Genomic DNA, 16,121 nt, shown 5'->3' on the forward strand with positions numbered 1-16,121 from the left:
CTCGGAACGATGGCCAGCTTCCGTCACATTCCTATCAAGGTTTACCTAAATAAGCCAGCATTTTTTAAATAATTCCTCTCTAAGAGGGAGGGCTTTCTAGAAAGTTCTCTCGTAATTATTCAAAGATATAAAAAGATGACTGCTCAGTAGCTATGAATTCCGAGACTTCAGTCAGGAGCGGACGTCAGCTGCCAGACCTGTCCCGTGGGTGTGGAAAATCTCTTTCTCGCAATTGAACAGGAGTCATTCTTCTTGCTGGCATGAGAAAGATGAAGCATTTGGCAGGCCCTATTATGGTGACGAATTTTTATTAATTATTTGTTTTGCATTACATATGAATACATATCTATATATCAATATATAAGTGTTTGTATCCTTGCATGTATATATTTGCGGTTTATAGATTGGAGACTTTTTTATAGTTAGTCTCACGTTGTGATTGCACATTTTGGAAGTACACTTTTTACTACTCAAACCTTCCTTCACGAACCTTGCAAAAAGCTATAATAAATGTCTTCTTCAGATTAAGAAGAGCATTCCAGAGAATCTTTTCGACTCCTTTCAGTGTGCATATCTTGGCTCAGTCGAAAGTAAAGCAAAACAAAGGAGGGTATGAAAGGGAAGAAAGACACCCCTTCAAAGCACTACAGTACACCCCAATCGAGCGATAAGGAAGAGGTGGAAAGAGATGCAAAGGAGCATGGGGGAGTGAAACAGGAATTAGGACAGAGGGAAGGGGAGAAATGAATAGAAGGTTTAGGACTGTCAACAGAATCAAGAGATAAAGGCACCTTTCTACATCAGCCTGAATGGTTCAGGTTCCACGACTCTTCCCTACCGCTAATCATTCATGAATGACAGATACTGTACAGGTGTGAGTAATATTTGTCTCTGCCCTGCAGTATCAAATTATTCTCACACTGGATAAGAACCTTGATCCTCAATACTATGTGAATGTGAGCTTTAAAAGAGATGCCTCTGACCCCTTCAGTGGCAGATTTGGCCTCTCTGACCCTGCCCCAATCTCGTCATAGGATGAGGAGGCCATGGAGCAGAGTTCTGGTCCAGGTTGAGTCCAATGTATTCTCCCTCAAATTGATAACTTACTCCAATGTTTTAAAAATGTTATGCTGTTTCTTAGAAATATTTTTGATCCTACAAGAACCTCTACGGGGAAGTTGCCAGTAATCTATGAATGATAGTAATGCTGAGAACTATTATAGTTAAGCAATATTTTATGGACTCATGTTTCAAACCGTACATCTACAATAATTTAGACATGCCACAACAGGCTAGACCATATAAAAGTTTCCAATGCAGCAAGGTTTTCAGTACAGTGGGCAACTAGTGCTACACCAGAAAATAGATACTGTGTATATACCTTTGGCTCTGAAGCCCAACCACTGCCCTTCACTCCCAATGCTCCACACATGCGACACACCCATGGGAATGCCAAGGCATTTTAGCAAGGATGCACAGCCACAATCTGACTGCAACCCTTCAAACGAATTGCCAGACTACGCAGTAACACTCACCACCTCAAGTAAGTTGCCCGCATGGATGCCACACTTAGGTCCCTCTGCCACAGTGGAAAAAAAACAGCTCAATAGGGTAAGTCACTTAAACAGACAAGGAAGCACAAGGCTCACCTTCTGCAGAAGGGGGGTAAGATGAAATAAGACACAAAGTTTGCATTCAACTGGAACATCTCTTATTCAAATGGAAAAATACATCTGGAGAAAAATAGAAAGGATTCCCATCTATTCACCAAATATGCAGTACAACATCTGAGCAGCGACGCTCCAAGGAGGAAGTGGAGCTCCTTATCTCTTTACCCAACTGGCTAAAATTCAGGTCATAAAACGAGGTGAATAGAGAACTAGTAGTCTACAGGTGCTTTCAATGCTGTTGAACATATATGTACATAGCTTTGTTAACAGAGATTACTGTGGGTTCCCAGTCTGATGTGGGAGAATAATTTAAGTGTGTGACTCTATTAGAGATCCAGTGCAGGAGAACTGGATGGTACAATTAACTTTAGATAATCCCTATATGATTGTGCATTATAAAAGAAGGGCCACATCTTGGCTGCATGCCTCAAACGAAAAATAAAATTAAACAGTAACATATTCTTACTTATTTCAACACACTGGTGAGTAATCAAAACCTAGTGGGTATAGTGAATCCTAGTTTGTTTTAATGGGATAACAGGAGTTAGCTTAGCCTTTGGCTTGCAGACTCGTGCCCCCCTCACCTAGTGACTTTTAACCTACTTAGCTTGCTCTGTCTTAGCCCATTTAATTATTTAATACTGCTAAGATGGCTGCCTTGTTTATAGTTAGGCCACTTGTTATGCTTTGCATTATCAGTGCCACCGCGCTAAAGCGTCAAGATCAAGTGACAAAGCCAAACAAACGAACGAGTTACTTACCTTCGGTAACGACTTTTCTGGTGGATACATTAGCTACCTGTGGATTCCTCACCTCATGAATACTCCCATGGCGCCAGCATTCTACGGAAATCTTCTTACTAGTCTCTGCACGTCGACGAGGACGTCACTGTCTCGCACGCGACGCCGTCTGACGTCATACAGGCAATAAGAGGTCCTCGACGACGTGCGGACGTCAGTACCAATCATTTTTTACGTGCATGAGAACAACCAGGCAATGCAATGAAAGAACAAAGCAACATCCATTATATTGTAAAAATACACCACATTGTATGAATAACTGTAAATCTTTTTTATGTACATATATATATATATATATATATATATATATAAAACTCTTTCTTTTAAAAATATATACACACACCAAGTATATACATAAAGATATATACACATATACCCATATATATATATATAAATATATTATATATATACATCTATTGCACCCTCAAAGATCAAGAGGAGCGCACTCAAGGATTACTTGGCAAGACCATAAAGGCAACGGGGAGGCGGGTGGGACCGTGAGGAATCCACAGGTAGCTAATGTATCCACCAGAAAAGTCGTTACCGAAGGTAAGTAACTCGTTCTTCTGATGGATACAACTACCTGTGGATTCCTCACCTCATGAATAGAGTCCCAAAGCAGTACCACGCCCGGCGGTGGGTGCCTAAATGGTCAAACCAAGAAATCCTGCAGCACTGACCGTGCAAAATGGCCGTCCCTTCTAACCTCAGAATCTAAACAGTAATGTTTTGCAAAAGTGTGAAGGGACGACCAAGTTGCGGCCTTGCAGATGTCGACCACAGGAACACCTCTGGCTAAGGCCGAAGTGGCCGACTTAGCTCTGGTGGAATGAGCTCTAATGCCCTCAGGAGGATCCTTCTTTGCCAAAGAGTAACATATTTTAATGCAAAGAACAACCCACCTGGATAGTGTTCTCTTGTGGACTGCCTTTCCTCTCCTCTTGCCCACGTATCCAATAAACAGCTGATCCTCCAGCCTGAAATCCTTTGTTCTATTGATAAAGAAGCTCAACGCTCTCTTTGGATCCAGACGGTGCAGTCTTTCTTCCTCTTTGGAAGGATGAGGCGGAGGATAGAACGTGGACAAAGTAATTGCCTGAGCCAAATGGAAGGGTGAAACAACCTTCGGGAGGAAAGCAGCCTTGGTCCTCAACACCACCTTATCCCCATAAAAAGTTGTATAAGGGGGTTTTACTGATAAGGCCTGCAACTCACTCACTCTCCTTGCTGATGTTATAGCTATCAGGAAGACTGTTTTTAAAAACAAATACCTTAAGGGGCAAGAATGCATAGGTTCAAAAGGGGACCCCATAAGGAAAGTCAGGACTAAGGACAAATCCCATTGCGGCATAACGAATGGCTTTGGAGGATATTGATTTAGAAGACCTTTCAAGAATCTGATAACAATAGGGGATTTAAATAAAGATGGTTGGTCTGGAAGACATATGAAGGCTGACAAGGCCGATAAATAACCTTTAATGGTAGCCACTGCACAACCTTTCTGCGCCAGAGATAGAGCAAAAGACAAAACGTCCGATAGATGAGCTTGTAAAGGATCAATCTGCCTCTCTCCACACCACGCAACAAATTTAGACCACCTATTAGCGTAGATAGATTTAGTGGAGTGTCGCCTGGCCGCTAATATAACATCCACTACCTCAGGCGGGAGAGAGAAGGAACTCAGGTTGCCCCGTTCAATCTCCAGGCATGTAGGTGCAGACTCTGGAGGTTGGGGTGTAGAACCTGCCCCTGCGACTGCGAGAGGAGGTCTGCCCTGAAAGGGAGACGGAGCGGCGGGCACGTTGAGAGTTGGAGAAGGTCGGAGTACCACACCCTCCTTGGCCAATCCGGAGCTATTACGATTACTAGAGCCCGGTCTTGGCGAATCTTCCTCAATACTCGAGGAATCAAGGGTATGGGAGGAAACGCGTAAAGCAACTGGCCGCACCAGGTCATTTGAAACGCGTCCCCCAATGCTTCCTGCATCGGATACTGAAGGCTGCAGAACAACGGACAATGTGCGTTCTCGAGTGGCGAACAGATCTACCCGAGGAAACCCCCACTTCTGGAAGATTAAACGGACTTGATCTGGATGGAGACGCCACTCGTGGTCTGCCGAGAAGTGGCGACTGAGACTGTCCGCACGCACGTTCAAGACTCCGGCCAGATGGTTTGCTATCAAGCAAATCCGATGGTCCTTTGCCCAGGACCATAGTCGAAGAGCTTCTCTGCAGAGAAGGTACGACCCCACTCCTCCCTGCTTGTTTATGTACCACATCGTGGTAGTATTGTCCGTTAGGACCTGTACCGACTGACCACGAAGGGAAGGGAGGAAGGCCTTGAGAGCCAGACGTACAGCCCGTAACTCTAACAGATTGATGTGAAAAATCTGTTCCTCTGGAGACCAAAGACCTTTGATCTCCAGATCCCCCAGATGAGCTCCCCACCCTAGAGTGGAAGCATCCGTTATGACTGTGGCCACTGGTGGCGACTGCTGGAACGGTTTTCCTTGTGAAAGATTGTTGCTTGCAATCCACCACTTCAAATCCACAGCAGCATCTCTGGAGATCTTGACAGTACCCTCTAGATCCCCTCTGTGTTGAGACCACTGCCTTCGGAGGCACCACTGAAGAGCCCTCATGTGCCAGCGAGCATGCGTGACCAACAGAATGCAGGAGGCAAAAAGACCGAGCAGACGAAGGACCTTGAGGACTGGAACTACCGCTCCGTTTCGAAACATTGGAACCAAATCCTGAATATCTTGAATCCGCTGAGGCGGAGGAAAGGCCCGACCCAATGTCGTATCCAGTACTGCCCCTATGAACAGGAGGCGCTGAGAGGGCTCCAGGTGAGATTTGGGCTCGTTCACCGAAAAGCCCAGGACGAACAACAACTGGGTTGTTGACTGCAGATGACGCAACACAAGCTCCGGGGACTTGGCTTTGATCAACCAATCGTCCAAGTAAGGGAATACTGCTATCCCCTTCCTTCTGAGCTCTGCCGCAACCACCGACATCACCTTCGTGAAGACTCGAGGTGCTGAAGTAAGACCAAACGGAAGGACCGCAAACTGGTAGTGTTGCGATCCCACCACAAACCGGAGATACTTCCTGTGTGACTTGAGTATCGGGATATGAAAGTAAGCATCCTGCAAGTCGACAGACACCATCCAGTCTTCCATGTTCAACGCCAAAAGCACCTGTGCTAGGGTCAGCATCTTGAACTTTTCCTGCTTGAGGAACCAATTCAAGATCCTCAGGTCCAGAATTGGTCTCAAACGACCATCCTTCTTGGGAATCAGGAAATACCTTGAGTAAACTCCGGGACCAACTCCACCGCGCCCTTTAAAAGGAGGACTTCCACCTCCTGTTCTAGCAACAGGAGGTGTTCTTGTGAACAATACGAAGGGCGGGGCGGGATGAGGGGCGGAAACTCCCGAAAGGGAAGGGTGTAGCCTTTTCCCACAACACTGAGAACCCAAGTGTCCGACGTAACAGTCTCCCATTTGGTGAGAAAATGCTGTAATCTTCCCCCTACAGGAGAGGAGTGAGTGGGAAATGGTGGAAGCCTAAGGCTGCTTCCCCTGCTGCACCCCGCCAGAGGATGAGGAAGAGGCAGAGTGCTGCTGAGAGGCTCCCCTGGTGCGGACCCTACCCCTCCCCCTAAAAGATCTATAGGGGTGGGAAGAGGCAGGTTGCTGATATCTTCCCCGAAAGGAAGAGGAGGAAGAGCCACGCCCAAATCCACGAAACCTCCTGAAGAATCTGGAAGAGGCCGTGGAAGAAGGAGCTTGGAGTCCCAACGACTTAGCCGTGGCCCTGCTCTCCTTAAAACGTTCCAAGGCCGAATCAGCCTTAGCCCCAAACAGTTTGTCCCCATCAAACGGGAGATCCAACAATGTGGACTGTACATCTGCCGAAAAGCCCGAGTTACGTAGCCAGGCCTGTCTCCTTTCCACCACAGTTGTGCCCATTGCTCTGGCTACCGAGTCGGTGGTATCCAGTCCCGTCTGGATAATTTGGGTCGCAGCCGCCTGGGCATCAGAGACAAGATCCAAAAGACCCTGGGGAAGCTCTGTAAACGAAGAGGAGATGTCATCCATCAGAGCATGAATATACCTCCCCAGGATACAGGTCGCATTAGTGGCTTTTAACGCCAGACTGCAGGACGAAAAAATCTTCTTCGACTGCGCCTCTAGCTTTTTTGAGTCTCTGTCCCCAGGCACCGTCGGGAAAGAACCAGGCGCTGATTTGGACGAACAGGAGGCCTGCACAACCAAGCTCTCCGGCGTAGGGTGCCTAGATAGGAAACCAGGATCAGTTGGAGCCGTCCGATACCTCCTGGCCACGGCTCTGTGAACTGCTGGGGAAGATGCCGGCTTCTTCCACACCTCTAAAACCGGATCCAGCAGAGCGTCATTAAAAGGTAATAGAGGCTCCGCCGCGGCTGAGGCCGGATGCAACACCTCTGTCAAAAGGTTTTGTTTCGCCTCCACCACCGGCAAAGGCAGGTCCAAAAAACTAGCTGCCTTCCGTACCACTGTATGAAAGGAAGCAGCTTCCTCGGTATATTCCCCCGGGGACGAAAGGTCCCACTCAGGGGAAGTGTCCAGCCCACTGGCCGACTCCAGTCCACGCAGCCCATCACCCGAGTCCTCTAGCTCTCCTTCCTCTAGGGCTCGTTGGTACTCCTGCTCCTCTAGTACCCGGAGAGCACGCCTCCTTGAATGCAGTCGTTGCTCAATCCGCGGAGTCGACAACACCTCCGCTGAAGTCGGAGATCGGCGCCGATCTTCCGAAGCCACCGACGCCGCATCCGGCGCCACAGGTAACTTCGGCGCCGACTGAAGAGCAGATTAAACGGATGGACCCACCGGAGTCACAGGCCGAAATCTCGACGTCGACGGGATGGAAATCCCTGGGGCCAATCCCTCCGAAGCCATCGGAGCGGCCACCGGCGCCGACACTGGCGCCGAGCCCACGTTCCCAAACGGGAGAAAGGGCATAAAGGGTGCCGGCCGAAGAGGCGCAGGATCACCCAAAGAAAAGGCCAAAGGCCCAGCCGGAGCACCCCCTGGAGCCATCTGTTGGAAGATGGCATACATCGCATTCAAGAATGCGGAACTATCGGCTCCAGGGGTGGGAAAAGCCGGATACTGGGGTGCCTGACTCGGAGGCGACCCCGACGCCGGCCTCGGCGTCTGCGCCGGAGAAAACATCTGAGGCTCCAATACCTCAATCACCGACGCCTGTCCAGGCGAAGTTGGAGACGTCGGAGAGAGCAACGGCGTCGAAGGATGCGGCGTCACCGTGGGGCTGACCTCCCATGTCCTCCGGCGCCGATCCGGAGACCTGGAACGAGCCTCCCTTGAATGACGCCGAGATTCTCTACGGCGCCGGGAGTCTCGATGACGCCGATGTCTTGGAGAAGACTTTTTCTTGTGATGCTTCTCCTTTGACTTGGCCATAAACAGCTTCGCCTCGCGTTCTTTAATGGCCTTCGGATTCATGTGCTGACACGAATCACAAGTCGAGACGTCGTGGTCGGAGCTCAAACACCAAAGGCAATCGGAATGAGGATCCGTCACCGACATCTTGCCTCCACACTCACGACAAGGCTTAAATCCAGACTTTCTCTGCGACATTATTTCCACAGAGAAAGAGTACGCAGCAAGATATACACTGTAACCGCAAGAGTAACAGTTGCTCCCTCGAAGATAACCGTTTCGAATGCACGGAAAAAAGGGAACTGACGTCCGCACGTCGTCGAGGACCTCTTATTGCCTGTATGACGTCAGACGGCGTCGCGTGCGAGACAGTGACGTCCTCGTCGACGTGCAGAGACTAGTAAGAAGATTTCCGTAGAATGCTGGCGCCATGGGAGTATTCATGAGGTGAGGAATCCACAGGTAGTTGTATCCATCAGAAAGTAGGTGTTCACACTTAGGAACTTTCCCTCTCTATACTTTCGAGGGAATTGTTTATAATAATTGCCGCCCCAAGCAGGTCTGTTATTTATGGTTTGGGAACACACCTAAGTCAGGGGTCCTAGTAGATCTATAAATACAGCACACTTTAGACAGATAATCAGAGGGATTCCGACCAGAGGGCATCACCACCATCGCTGATATTGATGCTGCAAGTCGTCTTGACGCTAACCCAGTCTGAGATAGAGACCTCATTCCAAGGTAACGAGGGTTGGGGGCTCCTCTCATGGACATGGCATTGGCAGATTATGTTTAACAAACCCAGCTCTCCGTTAGGTAGGAGGTTAGGCCTATCATATTAGGGTATCAGGACATTTCACACACCTTATGTCATTTCATACTATTGCAAGATGGTGGGGGTCTTTGTAATAATGACTCTTGTCTTTACAATTCTGTTTCTTGCACTGTTCATTATCCTAATCATTGCAGCCCATGCAACTTATCACAGATTGCAGTTGTGTTAAATAAAAACTAGTGAAACTTTACTGCATCTTCGTTATTGCCTGTGTTTGGATGAGACATGATGTATCTGTGAGAAAGGGGTAATCTCCGTTTAACCACGACACTCCTGAGATGTCTTACTCTCGAGTCCATGTGTAAAGGCTGTCACAAATCACCTTTTACTATTTGGGTTTTTGGTGAAGTGCTGCTAGTGAGCCGGAAGGGTTGGGAAGACAGCTGTGACTTGTTGTTGGATAGGCAAAGTCGCCTACAAACAAAATTAATGTCATTCTTAAACCAGCAGTCTTGCCTTGAGCAAGAGCCCAAACTATGACATGTGTTAAATGAGTTATGCGGTTTACATTGACAAATAATGATGTGTGGCTGTTCTTGTAAGACCTTATTATTCATGCCTATGGTCATCTCGATGTGACTGGTAATGGGAGATACTGGCTCTGTAAGGATAACATGTAGTTTTCATGTGATGAAACTAAGGGGCCTGGGCCAAATGGTGTCCCTGCAATGCCCTGCATAGTTTGTAGGCTGGCATTCTTTCCACTGTTTTCTTTCTATTAGCCTGCAGTCATTCAAGCCACAATTACTGCAGAGTTGACTCCTAGCCATTTCTCCCAACACTACTTATAACTTTGTCATGGAGTTCCTGATGGCAAGCCACTGAGTATCGTCAATTTAAGAAACTTGCATGTTTACGTTTAGCAACTGAACACTGGCTAGGCACGAAAAGTCGATTTTAAAAAAAAAAAAAAACTGTGCTTGTAGAACTACACGTTTAACTCAGTAAAAACCTAAGACAACTGAGGAACATTAAGTAAACATTATATTAATTCTTTGATTGCAGGTCAATGCCCCGTCTAGTTTCTGATTTAGCATATTGTTTTTAAGTACTAACAGACCCTGCAAATTTCAAACATCATAGCAGGAGCAGGTTCAATAAAGCCACCTACCAAGTAGTGTAATGTTAGAGTGACTGAGTGAAATGTATCTTCTGTTCAATGTTACAAGGAAAGGCTCTGCAAAGAGTAAGGAACTAAGACCAGACACACACAATATAAATACAATTAGATGAATCCACATATATTTCTTAATTTAGGATAGTAATTCAGAAGTAGTGGTAAGAGTGTTTGTTCACACTCTGGCTTTGATTCAGATGTAATCCACATAGCCAGCACAGTCACATTTGCAAGAGTACTTACTCATCCTCGCCGGCCTACTTGTTGTAGACTGCTGCAGGGCTCCACCCTTTCACTCTGCTACATCAATGTGTAAGCCTTTGTCAGATGTCCTAAGAGTCTTCGGAGCTTTAAGGTATCCATCATGACACCCAGATGCACATAAACCTCCGGGACAACAGCTCAAATCCGATTGCTCATATCTAGTTTACCTCTCAGAAATGTTGAACTCTTGATAAATTAGAACATAATCTGCTGAATATTAAGCTAGCGTTCCTGACCAAGCTTATTCTCAGAGCCCTACCTAATTTCATTTCAATGGTCACACCATGTGACCACGACCATGTTATTCCATATAATTTGTAAATAAAAAAGTACAAGATGCAATAGTCTCATGCGAGTCCCTCTTTTTCTTTGACATCCATATCAAATTAACTCCTCTGGAAATGTCATCCTCAAACTCGTATTCAAATTCAGATAGAGCACCAAACGTGAATATTTCCAACCATTCTAAAGCAGCAAGACTCCTCATCAAACCCTTTCACTCCAGTCTTAGACAAACTATTCAGATAGTTTGCTGTCTATCGTCAAGGAAAGATGCAATTTTAAAGTTTTGGCATTGATCTACAACAACTCTGCAGAATGAGGCCTACAACTTCTATCTCTGCACACAACTGTGAGTGTCTTTTAGCTTAGACTTGAAACCACTTTCGATTCCTTCTCTAAAGGCAGTAGGCAATTATGTATTGTAAAATGGTTAGGAATACCTTAACCATCCATCCATTTTGAAAACATCAAAAAAACCTTGTTAAGTGTTAGCTTAATTGTAGCACTACACCACCATCCCGTCTTGATCAAGTCCTCATGGGCCATGATGTGGACGTGACTGTCTTACACATATCCTAATCACATTTGAATTTCAAATTCTTCATTCGGCCACAGAGTAGTACAATTATTCAAGCTAACTTCCTTAAGACTGTTAACTCCAACTTCTCCTCTCCGCATTACCAGGCATCGTGTAGTTGCTCTCTACATACCTGCAGCTGTCGAAGGCAGTTCAGGACCACTTGCTGTGGGAGGTTCCATAGGCCCTGGGTATGGGGGAGGAGGCGGGTGCATGTACGACATGGCTCCATCCATCAGCGGTGGACCAGGGTAAATTCCTTAATGACGGGAAAAAGAAACAACCATTTTCAATGCAACGGGTCTCACATTTGCTCGAGTCAGAGCTATAAGCATTGTAAAGAAAAAAAAAAAATGCAGCGCAATCGCACTATGTAAAATGCAGTGTGATCGCGCTGCGTGGAAAATAAACGGATAAAGTAGTCCGGACACCATGCTGAAAACATCAAGCCTCGTATGTTTTTAGTAGTTTACCAGTGCTGTGTAGGTGGGCTAAACACCGGAAAAGGCAGGACATATACATGCCTTTCACAAATAAAAGCAAGCGGATTTTAAAAGGCAAGCCCAGAAACCAGTGTAAGTGACTGACGTGACATGGGCATGGTTGGAAGCCCAAAGAGATTACAGAATAGGACGGAGCGATTTGCGCTCGCCCATAAAAAGAAAATATTGAGGTCAACTGTTTGATTACTATGATAAAACAAAAACTTTGATGTAACTCCTGAGGGTGTTTTAAATAATTTCCCTTGGGACTGTACGAATTGTTTATCTACAGCTAACATTGTAGTTTAGTAACTCAGAATTTACTTAATTCTGCCCAGAAGTGATGGATGTAGATGCATATAAGCACCACTTATGCATATCCGTGTCAGTTTCTTTCTTGACTCTGTCTAGGCTCTTGAAAGCTGGGCTCAACAAAAATCAGAGGTACGAGTGTTCAGATTACTAAATTGGGACCTTTTTTTTTTTATTGAAAAAGAGACGTCACACAACAGGGAGGTTATGTTATGTTGCAAGTATTTGTATAACATGCTATCTCTCACTCGTGAGGGTATCCTGGCGCTTAGCAGGTGTGTGGACCAAGCTCAATGGCATGTTCCTCAAAGATAAGCAATTGCACTGGTAGGTATCATTTAGAGAGATAAAAATGTTAAAAGGCTGAAAAGTCGCATTGCAGAAAAAGTCGCATCAAACCATCGAGGTACTTCAAGACAATATGCATTTATAATGTACACCAACATACACATTTTACACAATTACAAATTAAAACCCTAAAAAACAAATACATAAGTGCACAGGGTCACGGTGCAAAAGAACCACAAGAAACATAGGTAACTTGATGTACAAGATAAAATGACGTGTGTTGCAAATAACAAACAACCACATAAAATTTGCGTAATTAGTACAATCAGGCTCAATGTGCCACTAAATTATCTGTTTGTTTGTTACATTTGTGCTGACGATGTTTTGACCGGAGTGAAGGAATAACCGAGTCTCATCAAGAATTAAAATGACATGGGGACGTTCTGAAACCAAGAACAGAAAAATATAAAAAACAAATTAGTGCTATATAAAAAATATAACTTTTGAGCCCAAAAAGGAAATACGAATTAGGTGTACAAAAGTTTCATTATCCAGATAACAGCATGTGAAGTATGACGTGAAAATCCATCAGATACTGAGAAGCTTAATGGTATAACAGTATCAATGATGATGGATTAATGTGCTAGTCTAACTTTGGTATCGAACAAAGATTATGAATGGTTATTTCAAGGGAAGGTTAAATTATGAAAAACGGGTGTCATCTCATAACGTTTTGGGGGCAAGCCTATAGAACTAATTGGTTATTTTGAAGCTTCAACTGCATTTCGTGGTAATTCAGGTAAAGTGTATATGTGCTTGCCAAGGGTGCTATTGTTTTAAGCTGGTCTTTCCAAAACCTTGGGTACTTGCCTTGATCCAAATTCTGTCCCTCAAGTTAAGATCAGGAAAGTGGGTATCCTAACTGATGCACTGCAGCAAGAATGTCCGGATATCTTTTTTTAATAAGATAGGATGTATAAAGGGATATGTTCATAGCATAATATTGATAAGTGGAGCCAAACCGTAGTCTTGCAAAGTGAGAAATATTCCTTTGAGTATGCATGGCACTGTAAAAGAAGATCTATACATACTGAAAGCAGAAGAAATAATTGAACCAGCTGAAGCTACTGAGTGGGTACTAACAATTGTGATGCTATTACGTTATATTTTGACCTCAGGCATCTTAACCCCTTCACTACCAGGCCTTTTCCCCTCCTGTGCCAAGCCTTTTTTTTTGGCTATTTGAGGTAGTTCACGTTTAGGCCCTCATACTTTATTGTCCACATAAGCTATCCACGCCAAATTTGCATCCTTTTTTCCAACATCTTAGGAATTCTAAAGGTACCCAGAGTTTGTGGGTTCCCCTGGAGGAGACCAAGAAATCAGCCAAAATACAGCTAAAATTTGTTTTGTGGGGGAAAAATGGGAAAAAGGTGCTGCGTAAGAAAACACGCGTTTTCCCCTGCAAATGACATCAACAAAGGGTTTGCGCTGCTAAAATCACCATCTTCCCAGCATTCACTTCAGCTGCCTATTGGCTTTGACATGGCATTAGCCATTACATTTTGTATTCAGTTCAGCTGCATATTGGCTTTGACATGGCATTAGACATTACATTCTGTATTCAGTTTAGTTGCCTATTGGCTTTGACATGACATTTGATATTTAGGTTAGCTGCCTATTGGCTTTAACGTGGGGTTAGACATTGCAGTGGAGACATTGCAGATGAGCTGTGTTTTTCCAAGCTGTGTTTTTCCACAAGATGGACCAAGCAGTTTTCTTCACACCAGACCTTAGCTGATAAGAGCACGTAGATTTTGTGTTTACCTCGCAATCCAGTCTGAGAGCGAGTGAGCTCAGGAGAATTGGCCTCTCTCCAAGGTTCTTCGGCTCTCACACTGAGTTTGCTTTTAAGGATGACTCTGGGCTACAGAGAGGTAGATTGAATCTGCTTTGACTTCAGACAGGAACTAGACGTCAGTTGCCTGTCTCCCGTTTGGGTAGAAAATCTCTTTCTCGCAGTTGACCGGAGTCATCAACTTGCAGACCCCAGAAAGATGAAGCTGAATATAGGCCCTACCGCCTAGCCCATACAGTGATCAATTTTGACTTTTATGCTTTGAAGTTATGCTATAATATAATCACCTATATTTGCTGTGTACATTGCAACTGAGAAGTACTTTGATATATTTTGCTTTCATTGCTGCGACTACTTTTGAACGTGTGCTTCCAATCTACTAATTTCGTCTCTCAGGAACTAGTGGGTGGGGAATTAATAACAATAAATGTCTTCTTTAAACTCAGAAGTGTATTCCAGAGAGGTTCTGTGAGCTCGGTTATGAGATAAGAGGGAAAGCAGAACATTTTGGCTTAGTCGTCAGTTTTCAGAGTCGGAAATTGGCGATTTCTAAGTGCACGATTTAAAAGTGTAATTGTTTTTTGTTGTTTAGAGAATTACAGAAGCACGGCATCCATGTTCGAAAATGCATGTGAAGTTAAACTGCCTTATGGTGCTGTGAGAAATATGTTTTCTTGTTTATCAGGACTGTATGAGTGCTGTGATAAAGCATATTTAGAAAATGTGCCTTTTGAAGGAAATGATGTTCCTTTTGTTCTTGACAGAAGGGTTTGGATACTTTTATCTGCTTACAGAAAAATGTAGGAGAGATGTAGGCAGTTAGAACATGAAAATAAGAATTTACGTGAGCAAATTAGCCAGAACACATTAATGCAAAAGAATGCTGAAATCTATAAAACTGCTGTTTTAGAAGAATCTGGCTTTTCCCATTCCAGTAATGAGGGGGTTAAGACAGCTGTGAGCCAGTCTGAGCCTCCGTGTGAGCAGAGCATAGAACAAAACACCCCGCATTCCTCATCTGATAACACTGAGAACAGAGCTCAGAATGTTATTTACAGACCGCTTCTGCAAAGAAAAATTAATTACATGGCAGAGGTACCGTCGCAAAATGTGCAGTTACTGGCACAAGTAAAACCAAAGATTTTAGAGTTTCTTACTATTTGCACTAAGCAAAAGACACCGAGTTTCATTAGCTTGTTTGATTTTTGGAAACAGTATAGCCCTCATCTGAGTGAAATCTTAACACTTTGGTATAAAGTATCTAGGAAAAAATATAAGGAGCTGCACGCTTGTGATTTGGCAAATGAAATAATTCAGACTAAGTTTCTGCGCAGTACAAGAGGGAAACACTGATTTACATGTAAATCAGGAACAGGGGAGGACAAGAGTGCCCCTGGAACTTTGGAGTATGGAAACTGAAATATCAAGCATGCAGTGGGAGATGAATTCACCTAAATCTGACAGTTGAGGACAGGTACAGAAGGCTAGTATCATATACTGGACCTGGTACATGTAAGACAGGGCTAGAGTCACTGCAGCCCTACATGAACAGGTGCCACAAGCCCCTTTTCAGGTTGTGGAGAGGGTGCAGAGAGTACCACAGGTAAAAGAGTCACCAGTGAAATTGAGTGCACCATTTTAATTTGTGTCCCCTGAGGATAAAAAGCATGTTTGTTTGACTAATGATTCATTGACTGAAAAGTTGTTTTCTAGCACAGGAGAAAGAACAGCGTTGTACAGAGTGTATCAGACTTTAAAGCAAGAGCTGCTTGAGATGTGTCATTTTTACACTGATTCTTGGTTCACTGCGAATGGTTTAGCCGTTTGGTTTTCCACATGGCTTGTACATAACTGGTTCAATTCCCTTGCAGATGTTAAAGAGAAAAATTCAGAGTCTGAAGTGTCCACCCAGAATTCTGACTTAGTGGGGATGGCTAAATGGGTGCACCAGAAATGTGGACAGCTGGGAGAAAAAGTCACTTACAGGTGGGCAGAGATTAGAGAGATGTACATTCCCCTAGATTTGATAAAAACTGTGATTGTGCCTATTTGTCAGCACGCACAAGAGCAATCTGTCCCACAAACAGTCACAGAGCAGTTGGAGAGAGGAAAGTTACCAGGACAGATATGGCAAATTGATCAGGTTTTAGGGGGGAGTGATTGCTGCAGATTACCAAGGAGAAATCAAAA

General features: G+C 44.6%; 1 protein-coding gene across 4 annotated transcripts in view; it reads right to left on the reverse strand.

Annotated features, from left to right (window-relative positions):
* The window catches only part of WBP2 (WW domain binding protein 2), a 298,555-nt gene that overhangs the window by 127,089 nt on the left and 155,345 nt on the right, over positions 1-16,121 (reverse strand). For all 4 annotated transcript variants that reach the window (XR_011194210.1, XM_069200190.1, XM_069200187.1 and 1 more), the window contains exon 6: positions 11,125-11,250. Coding sequence is in view for 3 of the 4 variants with exons in the window: in XM_069200190.1 (XP_069056291.1) it covers positions 11,125-11,250 (126 nt within the window). In the remaining variant the exon portion in view is untranslated. The remainder of the gene's footprint in view (positions 1-11,124; positions 11,251-16,121) is intronic.

Source organism: Pleurodeles waltl, chromosome 7 (genome assembly GCF_031143425.1).
Source record: "Pleurodeles waltl isolate 20211129_DDA chromosome 7, aPleWal1.hap1.20221129, whole genome shotgun sequence".
NCBI lineage: Eukaryota > Metazoa > Chordata > Amphibia > Caudata > Salamandridae > Pleurodeles > Pleurodeles waltl.